Here is a 12225-nt window from a genome sequence, read left to right as displayed (position 1 = left end):
TACTAACCTGCATGTCTTAATTATAGATTACATTTTTTTTTTTTTTTTTTTTGGTTTTTCGAGACAGGGTTTCTCTGTGTAGCTTTGCGCCTTTCCTGGAGCTCACTTGGTAGCCCAGGCTGGCCTCGAACTCACAGAGATCCGCCTGGCTCTGCCTCCCGAGTGCTGGGATTAAAGGCGTGCGCCACCACCGCCCGGCTAGATTACATTTTTAAATGAGCTGCATAAGCAGAATATCCCAAATGAGTAGAAACATACATACAGTATAACAAAAATACCTTTAAATTTGTATCACTATGCCAAAATCCTTACCAATGTAAACGATTTGAAATAAATAGTTGTCTTTTTATCCTATATTCCTACATCCCCACTAAATGATGACAAACATCCATAACCCACCAAATGACCACAAACCACACACCCCACCTCTTGGGAATGTGGACTTGTGTTCTCTAGAATCCATGTTGAAACATGTATGTTCATGTGTCCTATATGGCTAGGTGTCTTACCATAGTAACCTCTAATGATGCTGTTTTCTGATGTTCTACTAATCAGATATGGCAGGAGATGCAGGAACTGCTTCCTCTTCTGGTTTGTCATAGTCTGGCTCATGTTGAGATTCTCTGCACTAACAGATTTCTAACTAATCTGTCATTTAGGTTTGTCTTGTCTTTGAGCTAGATCAGTTTAGTCGTTCTTTGTGTGGTTTGGTATTTTTCATAGATTTTTTTTGTTTTTCAGTTTTATCTGGGATAGTCACAATCTTACATATATGTAGTTTATGAAATTCAGATATATAGACATTAGAAAACCAGCAGGAAAAAAAAATTAGCTGGGGGCATGGTAGTGTACAACTTTAATCTCTCAGGAGGCAGAAGTAGGAGGATCTCTGTGAGTTTAATGCCAGACTGTTCTATGTAGGGAGTTCTAGGTGAGCCAGGGCTGTATACTGAGATCCTGCATTAAACAGACAACAAAATAGTAAAAAAAAAAATGTTGATGAAGTTTGATAAAGTTTTCAAACATAAAAGCAAGAGGAAAGCTGGGCAGTGGTGGTGCACGCCTTTAACCCCAGCACTCAGGAGGCAGAGGTAGGCAGATCTCTGTGAGTTCGAGGCCAGCCTGGGCTACAGAGTGAGTTCCAGGAAAGGCTCCAAAGCTACACAGAGAAACGCTGTCTCAAAACAAACAAACAAACAAACAGAAAAAGCAAGAGAGAAATTAAAATCCATTTCAAGAAACTAATGTATTCTGAAAAGGTGAAATGAGCCATTTGAGAGAACACTCTTCATATATATAAAACCAGGGCCATTGCATAGTGCTCGTTGCATGTAATCCCAGCACATAAGAGCTGAGGCAGGATCATTGTGAATCGGAGGTCAGCCTCATGGGCTACATAATAAGACCCTCTCAAAAATTACAGTAAATAGTGTCAGAACTGAAAAATGTATTACATCTAATGCTACTAGTAAAAAGATAAGAACATATTATGATTATCTATGTGCTAGTGAATTAGCAAAATTGAAGTAGATAAATCCCCAGAAATGTATAACCTCCTAAGACTAAATAATGAATGAAGAGAAAAATTAAAGGCACTCAAGTAGGAAAAAGAGCAAACTATCTGTTTTTAGAGAAGTGTAAGTAGAAATCTCTGGTGACTGTGTGTATACATACACCTCAGAATTAACCGACAAATCCACTAAAGTTATAGGATAGGAAGAACATACCAAAGTCATCTACACTTCTATAAAACTAATAGATTATCTGAAAAGGAAATTAAGAAAACAATCCCATTGATAATAACATCAAAAATAATAAAATACTAGTGAATAAAGTTAGCCAGGAAAGTGGAAAATTTGTACACTAAAAACCAAAACATTGCTGAAGGAAATTAAGGTACAACTAAAATGTGGAAAATCCTGTGCCAAGGTCATTCATATTTGGCTCCAGAATAAATGAGCTCATGGTTACTTAGAAATGACAGCTGTGCTTTTGCACCAGCATATAGTTATGTATAAACATATGTACTTTTTTGATAACTGAAAATGCCTTATTATTACTAATTTATAGCTTTTTTATACTGTAAATTATATATAGTTTATAGTTTTTATATATTGTGCAATATATTTATATATTTTTTTCAGTAGAAAACATTTTGTTACCACAGAAATAACAAGCAGTGGTTGGGGGAATCCCATGCTGTTGGGCATCCAGGAGTAAGCCCCAGGGGAGCACATGTGGAGCAACAGGGAAAACTGGCCACATTGACATCCTCGGTTCAGATAGGTGCGGGTAGGAAGGACTCACAGGCCTTCAGCAAACGGAATGTCCCAGAACTACCTCTGCTACACACAGGATTCTGCTAAGGTAGAGCTCAAGGTCCTGGGCTCACTAGAGTGGCAGAGGACCAAACTTGTTCTCTGCACCTGAGCCCATGGGCCTTTTGGGTCACCAGCCAGAGATGAACGTGAATACTTGCTTGCCTTAAAAGAGGACAGAGAGGCTAGGATAGGACGGGCATCAGCCCACAGGCACCCAGGCAGGATACCTGTAGACTAGGCATGATCCTGGGTGGTGAGGACTTGTTGCCAGTGCTCCAGCAAGGCACTGGCAGCATGAAGATGAGAACTGGAGGTCTGTATTAGTTGCGTTCAGAGCTCTGCTAGGCATCTGTTGGCAGTCTTCACCCTCTCGGGGCCTAGTGTCCTACCACCTACAGTTGAGCAGAGATGGTACAGGGGATGAAGAGTATATAAAGCTTTATTATATAAAGCTTTCCTGGGGATCAGAGAACAAAACAGCCACTAGATTAGACATAGAGGCCAGGCAGTGGTGGCACGCATGCCTTTAATCCTATCATTCAGGAGGCAGAGATCCATCTGGATCTCTGTGAGTTCAAGGCCACACTGGGAAGCACACAAGAGCCAGGCATGGTGACACACACCTTTAATCCTGGCACTTGCGATCTCAAGTCTTTGGTTGGGAAGGACACAGGCCTTTAATCCCAGGAAGTGATGGCAGGAAGCAGAAAGGTATATAAGGTGTGAGGACCAAGAACTAGAGGCTTTTAAGCAGTTCAGCTGAGATCCATTCGGGTGAGGACTCAGAGGCTTTCAGTCTGAGGAAACAAGATCAGCTGAGGAGTTGGCGAGGTGAGGTTGGCTGTGGCTTGTTCTGCTTCTCTGATCTTTCAGCTTTCATCCCAATATCTGCCTCTTTTTTTTTTTTTTAAAATTAAAAGACCATCTAAGGACTGGGCAGTGGTGGCACACACCTTTAATCCCAGCACTCAGGAGGCAGAGCAGGTGGATCTCTGTGAGTTCGAAGCCATCCTGGTCTACAGAGGGAGTTCCAGGACAGGCTCCAAAGCTGCACATAGAAACCCTGTCTCAAAAAAAAAAAAAAAAAAAAAAAAAAAAAAAAAAAAGACCATAGAAGATTTGTGTTACATTTGGCACATCTTATATTGTACTTTGTAGTTTGTCTGACTGTTGATAGCCTTTTAAGTTTAGATCTAAGACTTCATCAGTAACTATCTCACTTTAAATAAAAACAACTACAAATGACTTGTTTACCCTCTTCAGAGCAGCATGCTCTTCAGAAGTAAAGGTTCATTTCATCAGGAAGATAAAGAATTTCTGCATATGACATTTCTTAAAAACAGATAAAAATGAGCCAAACTTTAAAAAGGAATTATGTACATAAGTAGTTAAAATATAAAGGAAGTATGCGATACAACAAGATTGTGATTACCATTTGGGTGTTAAGAAGCATTATTGTTGGGTAGGGGTGCTTATAAGTAAGACACAAGGGCAAGGGTTGGTGGTCATTGCTTAGAAGCTCATCTTGCAAACTAGGTGATATTTTGAGGCCAGGTCCAGAGCAGTGTCTACTGGAGAAAGAACAAAACAGAAGTGTGATAATAACTACAGATGCAGATAGATTCATTCTCATTTCTTTCTCTCGCACCCTCTTTCCTTCTTCCCCCAAATGAAAAAACCAAGGATTACCACAGAAGCTAATTAGTAAATTTCACCCAGATTACTATGATTGGCAGTTAAGATAGAGCATCAAGCGTTCTTGACCCTGTATCTAGTATCCCTTACCCACTATGGTATATTGTTAAAGAATTACTAAAGTCTAGAGGGACAGTCAGTAGTAGGAAGACAGGGAATGCTCTCATGTTTCTGTTAATGATGAACTTGAGAATTCACTTTGGAAGGGGTGAATTGTTTAACATTTAATTTAAAGGATTCAGGTGTTTTTCCCCTAGGAGGAAAGACAGACTTTTAAGAGAAAACAAATTAGACTTAGGATTTAGTATAACACTGAGCCTTTAATAAGGAACTCCTAGGTTTCCTTGGAATTAGGTCCTGGTATGAAATGACTGTTGCTGTAGACTACTAGATGTAAATATGTACCTTCTGCTTCTTTTCTTTTCCTTTACTGCTACAGGATGACTGAGAGCCTAAAGGGTCTTGGTTGGCAGGGTAGCTGCAATCACTGCTGCTCTATATGCAATGTTAACAGAATATGAAAGCTATCAGTGGACAAATCACATGCTGTAGTCAAGACACAAAGCTTTTTCCAGGGCCGCCTTCTACTGTGGAATGCTTTTCATTTCTCATATGTTACAGGAATGAGACATATAAGTAGTCTAGCTTTTGTGTTGATTTTGACAGGGAGTCATTGTACTTAGACAGATTTTCTAGTTCCGTTTATCAATATTTAAGTTGGTAAAAAGCAATGAAAGCTGTGTTCAGACTGTACTTAACTTTGTGTCCTATGGTAACTTGGGATGAGAGATGGAAGAAGGCCTTTTATAGTTGGGGATATCCAGTTTTGTCTTTTAAAACAGTCAAAGATGTATGTAAATCTGGGTTTTAAATAAATTTATACTGTTAGTTATTTAATTAAATTTGAGTTCTAGTGCCATCTCTTCCCACTTCTAATTCCATTTATTTATATATTCCATTTATATCTAATTCCATTATTTTTTCTAGCTCTTTTAGCTATTTCCTTAATGTTCTACAAGTCTAGAAATATTCCCTTAGTGGATGTCTTTTCTAAACTTGAGGTATTATTTAATGATTTTCTTACTGTAAAAGACAATAATTAAACTGAATGCTCATTCACCTACACATGTACTATTCCACTCCTGCCTTATGTCCAAAATCCAATATCACCATCATTTGAATCAATATTCAGTAGTTATAATGTCTCTGTAACTATTTTCATAAATACTATATCATCCTTTTTTGAGTCAATATAAAGTTGTTATGATGTCTCTGTAATTGTTTTCATAAATAAGGAATTCAGGTTGTGCTTCTTTTCTTGTATAACTTGTTTTCGTATTTAGTGACTGCTTGGTTTTCTTTACTCTGTTTTCTAAAGTCTAACCTCTTAGCAGAAATAAAAGTCTCTGTTGAATATGTTCAAATATTTAGTCAACATAACTGTTTTCCAGTTATATCCTGTGTGGAACCCTGCTGCTGCCTTTTACATTAATATGTCCTGAAAAATGTGTTTTTCTCTGAGGCTAAACCAATTTTGCCTTAATTTTAGCTTATTTGTTCATTTGGCAAAAACACTTTACCAATAGCTTTCTGAAAAAAAATCATGTAAAATAAAAATAATCATTTTGCATTTAAAAATATATTTAGCCTACCCTTACCTTTGATTGATAGTTTTGATGAATATAAAAATTTTATAAATAAGATACAGAATTTTAGCTTAGTTTGGGTATACACACTTATCCTAGCCAGCGCTCAGAAGGTTGAGGCAGGAGGATCAAGAGTTTGACTTCATCTAGACTCACATATCCAGTGAGACTGTTTCAAACAGACAAAACAACAACCAAAGCAGACCCTCCAGAACTTTGAGAGCAGGTCTTCACCATTTTCTGTCTTCCAGGGCTGTAGTTTCTGTCAATCTATGCCCGTGTTGTTCTAGTTCCTCTGTTTACAATTTGTCTCCCTGAGAGTTTGTGGATCATCTCTTTGTCCTCAATATTGTGAAATTCACAACAAAGTCCCTCATTGAGCCGGGCGGTGGTGGCGCACGCCTTTAATCCCAGCACTCGGGAGGCAGAGCCAGACGGATCTCTGTGAGTTCGAGGCCAGCCTGGGCTACCAAGTGAGTTCCAGGAAAGGCGCAAAGCTACACAGAGAAACCCTGTCTCGAAAAAAAAAAAAAAACACAAAGTCCCTCATTGAATCCGGTTTTTGTTTTGTTTTGTTTTATTGTTGGTTATGCTGACTACACATCCAGTTATTCCAACATGAGAGCTCATTTTCTTTACTTCTTGCACATGTAGTTGTGGGCTAGCTTAATTCAGGAGTTGAAGTGCTAGAAGAGCTCTGGTTACACAGAACTTCTACTGAGTTAGTGGCTTTAGTTCTTGAGAATTCACAGAATTTTACTGACTACAGATAGGATAGGATTTTAGGAAGGACATTACTGCAGATGAAAGCTTAAGGAAAACTAAGCTAGCAGAGTGCCTGTGTAGCAGGAGCAGGTCCCTGCCAGAGAGAACCACTGAATTGAGTGTAGAGGATTGGAAAATAAATTGACACCATATGATTGCAGTAATAATGCTGCTTTCTAATTATATGATCCATTTCATTCGTACTCTGTCTTTATACAAAAGGCTAGGACAGGTTTTTCCACCTTTGCATAGTTAAATGAGAATGGATTTTCTACTAGATAAAAAGTATGGCAGTTTTATTCCAGTTATCTATATAACAAAACATGAACAGCTTAGTAGCTTCAAATAACTGCTAAATGTTTTAGTAACTCAGCTGGGCAGTTTTCTCTTATGGTTTCTCATTCTGTTGCAGTCAGATAGTTATAGGGTGGGCAGTAAGCCCCTGAAGATTTGACAAGGCTATGCATACAATATAGCCCACATATTCGGAACTAGTTATTAGAGTGCCTACTTGTGACTTTAACGTGTAGCTTGTGCTTTTAAAAGCATGATTACTTAACTCATTCATTTATTCATGCATGCTAAGAGACAGCATGAAGAGAACTAATTAAGGGCTAACAACTGACTTAGTTCACTGCTGTCATGTTCTGTTGCTCAGAACAGTCTCAGGACCTGCCTAGATTCATGGATAAAGACGCTCTGTCTTTCCCTGAAGGACTGTCCATGTCACATTGTTACAGAAGAACAGGGCATGGTAGATATTATTATCTCTGGACATCTAAATATGAAAACTCCTTATTAAGAAGATAAATAATTGTTTATAATTAAATTATAATTATAATATTATAATAATATGATATTATATTATAATATAGTCTTGCATAAATATTATGTATGTATATGCATGTGTGTAGATATTACATGTGTGTATCTGCTTATATATGTATATACCCATATACATAATTATATACATACTACACTTGTACTCTTACTTTATTAAAGCTGTTATATCAAAATTCTGTAAACTGTAAAGAACAGAAATGTATTCATCATAGTCTGGAGTCTGGGAAGTCTAAGATAAAGATACTCACAGAGTTACTGTCATGGGAGAGCCCATTTCCACATAGGTGGCACTTCTCACTACATCCTACATTGGGTAGGAGATGAACAAACTCCATTGAGCAATTTTATAAGGGCACCAATGGTATTTGGGCTCTGCCCTCTTGACTTTAATCATCTCCCCAAAGGTACTGCCTTCTAGTACCATTGCCTTAGGAGTTAGAATTTTGAAATGTGAATTTTGGTGTGACACAAACATTTACATTGTAGCACATAGGCTGCAGAGATAGCTTAGCAATTAAGAGCACTGGCTGCTTTTCCAGAATAGCTATGTTCTATTTACAGCACCAACATGGCAAATTACAACTGTTACTGTTACTCCAGTTCCAGGGTTATCCAGTGCCGCCTTTAGTCTTCTGTGGGCACCAGACTTGCATGTGATACACAGACACACATTTAGACCAAAAACTGATGCACTTAAAATAAAAAAATTAATCTTAAAAATAATAATTCATAACACATGTACACATGTGATACACTGATGTCAGTATACTTCCTTATACTTGGCCTAAAAAAGAAAAAGAACTCCACTTTTAAATAGTACATAAATCTCAGAGCTACCTAGCAACTGAATTCCCCTCTAATTGAAGTTACCATTCCCTGAGAAACTGATGTTTCCTAGAGCCTCAGCATCCTTTTACATCACTCTCAGGGATGGTCTTGCCCTTTATTTTTGTCAGAATGAAGTAATCAAAGGAAAAAACTTCAATCATTTCGTTAAATTTCCAACTCTTTGTGTCATTACCCATATTAGAGGCTTTTCCTTTCTGTGATAATATGGTTACCCCTTTCTACCCGTGGATTCATGTGATAATGGAACATAAATATTTGAAAAAAATGCATTGGGCATTTGTTGATTGATCATTAAAAACATTCTTTATAGACTTGTTTTATTCCAAATTGTTCAGTAATCATATAAAATCATTTTTGTCTTTGAAAGAAACAGAATCCTAAGTATTCAAAAGTCAAGATTTTGCTTCTGTGAAATGAGACTTTCAGTTCTTAAATTTTTATTCTTAACATTTTTTGAAGCATCAACTCTGAGTGCTTAGTTTTATTTTTGTTTTTTTACTTGCAAGGTAATAAACACTATAATGCCCTTAATTAAGTTCATTATGATGTTTCTGCTTAACTTTTGTAAACGTAAGGATCTTTATTAAGCTGAAAGGAGTAGAGAGTAGAAATCAATTACTCTAGGGACCCACACTGTTTAAAAGAAGCTAATTAGAAAGCTAGATGAGGCCTAGAAACCAAGAAAGGAATCTCACTCCTGAGACTGGCTTTATATGAAACCTTAGTTGCTTCAAAATAGGGCAGTTAATTCTCTCCCTCCTCCTTTTAACTTGACTATCCCTCCTGATGAAACTAGAGGTGTTGCCAGATGGTCGAAGTCTTTGCTGTTAAGTGCATTATTACTTCCGTTGTGAAATCAGCTTTGGGCTCCTGTGTAAGTTACTTTTCTGATTAAGCTTAATAACTTTGATTTTCTTGAGATGAGTAGTCCAGAAAGGAATAGAGGGGGTGCTTTTTCCATGATCCAGATTAGTTACACTGCCTTGTTAGATAGCACTGTGTGCACAAATTTTTAGCAAGTAGGAAGTCAAAACTTTGTTTCTAAGTAAGCTCCTTCTTACATTGCCTTTATAGTTCAGGGAAATGAGCACTTTTCATAGTTTAACTATTTTTCTTTCTCTTTTCATTCCCTTTCCATACCCCTTTTATATTTCACCCACACCAAAATACCTTTCAGAAACACAAAGTAGATCTTTTCTACAAACTACGCCATGTGATGAATGAACTTATTGACCTGCGAAGGCAGCTACTGTCTGGTCACCTGACACAGGATCAGGTGCGGGAGGTTAAACGGCACATCACCGTGCGCCTGGACTGGGGTAATGAGTAAGTATGACTATTACTTGGGCATCTCTTAGTTTCATTGTAACTCAGTCCTCAGAGAATTTAAATTTAATCTAGGCTTCTCTTTAATGATGAAAAGATAATATATCTTCTGAACAGTTTTGCTAGGTATCATTGTTTCTTCTCATTATCAAAGGGCATTCACTAGTTCTAGTCTAAAGTTTTCTTAGCCTGTGTTTTATTTCTGGAAAGAATTAAAGAATTGGACTGGGTTATCCTCTGAGCTGTCTTCCAGGAGATCAAATTCCTTTATTTTAAACCTCACTAATCACAGTATACTTAAAAAAATACTCTATAGTACTTTAGAGAAAAAAGGAGAGGGAGTCAGGAAAGGTGGTTGCTCAGCAGATAAAGGTACTTGCCACTGAACCTCTCTACCTGAGTTTGATCCCCAGATCCCACATGGTGGAATCTCACATGAGAAACTGACTCCTCCAAATTCTGATTCTGTATGGCATCTCTATGCATACACACACAACAAATAAATGAATATTGTGTGTGTGTATAAGAGAGAGAGAGAGAGAGAGAGAGAGAGAGAGAGAGAGAGAGAGAGAGAGAGAGAGAGAGAGGGGAAGAAGAGAGATTAGTGTTCTGTATACCTTTTCCAGCCATACAATTAATCTGAATAATCATAATCTATAAATGAGGATTTATACTTCTGAATATTCTTAACTCATTTGTCATTCAGAAAGATTCCTGCATTTGTGCAGTGGATGTGATGATGTTCTGTGCTGTTAAAATAAAATTTAGGGGCTAGAGACATGGATCTGTGGTAAAGAACACAAGCTACTCTTTCAGAAGACCTGGGTTCTATTGTCAGCACCAACATGGTGACTCACAACTGTCTGTAACTCCAGTTCTAGGGGATCTGCTGCTCACTTAATAGCTTCTTTGGCACCATACATGCACATGGTGCACAGATACACATGTAGGCAAAACACACATATACATAAAATAAAATAATTTTTTAAAAATAAAAATCTGAGACGTCATTGTAAATTGAGATAGATTAAAGTTATTTCTTCCTAAATTTAAAACTTATTCATGTTTATTGAACTTTGAAGCAACTAGGTTGTTTCCTACTTCAGACATATGTATTTACTTAAGTATATTTAATATTTATGTTCTTCTCCCAACCAAGGCATTATTGAAATGATAGAAAAGAAAAGGAATGGGAAGGGGTATCCACCAGTAAATGAGATATGTGAACCTATTTCTGAAAGGTAGGAAGTAGGCTACTTGACAGAAGGAGCCAATATAGGCAGAGAGAACTTTAGCTATGTTGGAGACAGTCTGCTCTGAAGCTCCCAGAATCAGGGGATATGAGAGGGATGTTAAAAGGTCATACTAATGGTTTGAAAGTCTGTATGAAGAATAATCATACCTTGAGAACAACTAATAACTACTTGTTTCCCCTTTATGTAAGCAAATAAGAAACCAACAGCCTCAGAGAACTGGGCAACAGGCGAGAGATTTGGGACCCTGTGTCTTGTGGCATTTAAAGATTTCGTAGTATAATGACCAGGTCTCCCACTCTTACCAGAAAGGAAAGCCTGCCAATTATCTATTCATGCACAAAATCTTTCTATATTTTTTCCAGTGTATTTTACATACAAATGAACAATCAAATTTCACCGATATTTATATAAATTAAGCCTCAAGGAAGAGGGACACCAGAATTGAAAAAAAAATTACCAGGGCCTAGGGGAAATGACTTCTCCTTGGAGAAAAATAGAAATTCATTTACAAACTTTAAGAACAAAACAAATTCCCTCTGTATCTACAAAGAGAATCAAGAAGGCCCATTATGTAGAATTAGAGTCAATGAAAAAAAAATGAAGTAAATGATTTCTAAAATAAAACACTCAGATAAATTTTGTGTAATTGCCTTGAAAATAAAACAAAAAAGATGGAAAACAATTGAGTGAATACATTTACTGTTAGAGAATAATTACTGAGGAGGTTCAAGATCAGATATAATTCCCAGAAAAAGAACAAAGACAATGAAGTAGTATTTATAAAGAAACAGAAATTCCCAGAGCCCAAAATAAGCAGCCACCAGATAGAAAGGGCTCACCATACATTTAAAGGAATGAATGGGGGCTGGAGAGATGGCTCAGAGGTTAAGAGCACTGGCTGTTCTTCCAGAGGTCCTGAGTTCAGTTCCCAGCACCCACATGGTGGCTCACAACCATCTGTAATGAGATCTGGTGCCCTCTTCTGGCCTGCAGGGACACATGCAGGCAGAATGCTGTATACATAATAAATAAATCTTTAAAAAAAATAAATAAAAATAAAGGAATGAATGGAGTGGTTTTTTTTTAAAGTCCATATTAAGATACATATTTGTTTATTCTAGGGGTGAAGAGAAATGCATAAAGATCCTTAGATAGAAAAACAGCTTCTCTTAGAAAAGGAAGTAATTACACTGACCTCAAAGATTTTATCAATAATAGCAAATACTGGAAGATAATAAAGTAGTTGCCTTAGAATTCCATCGGGGAAATGATAAACTAGACAGAAGTTGTAAGAAGTCACACTAACTGTTGGTGTCAAGATCAAATAAAGCCATTTTTAGATATAATAGCTATCTCTCATTTCCTTTCTGTGGATGAAACTTGAAGAAAGAAACTGCAAAGTATATGAGTAAATCAGGAATGCCAGGCAGTCAGTGGTGGTGCACACCTTTAATTATCCCAGCACATAGGAAGCAGAGGCAGGTGGTTCTCTGTGAGTTCAAGGCCAGCCTGGTCTACAGAGTG

At 37.3% G+C, this 12225-nt stretch overlaps 1 protein-coding gene across 15 annotated transcripts in view; it reads left to right on the top strand.

Annotated features, from left to right (window-relative positions):
• Positions 1 to 12225, top strand: part of Dock3 (dedicator of cytokinesis 3) — a 351959-nt gene that overhangs the window by 132792 nt on the left and 206942 nt on the right. For 14 of the 15 annotated variants that reach the window (XM_076575472.1, XM_076575468.1, XM_076575464.1 and 11 more), the window contains exon 6: positions 9297 to 9445. The exons of the other annotated variant lie outside the window; for it this stretch is intronic. In XM_076575472.1, coding sequence (XP_076431587.1) covers positions 9297 to 9445 — 149 coding nt within the window. The remainder of the gene's footprint in view (positions 1 to 9296; positions 9446 to 12225) is intronic. 15 annotated transcript variants of the gene reach the window in all.

Source organism: Peromyscus maniculatus, chromosome 7 (genome assembly GCF_049852395.1).
Source record: "Peromyscus maniculatus bairdii isolate BWxNUB_F1_BW_parent chromosome 7, HU_Pman_BW_mat_3.1, whole genome shotgun sequence".
In the NCBI taxonomy this organism is placed as follows: Eukaryota; Metazoa; Chordata; class Mammalia; order Rodentia; family Cricetidae; genus Peromyscus; species Peromyscus maniculatus.
The sequence above is the reverse complement of the archived record's forward strand: the minus strand, read 5'-3'. Positions and strand labels throughout refer to the sequence as shown.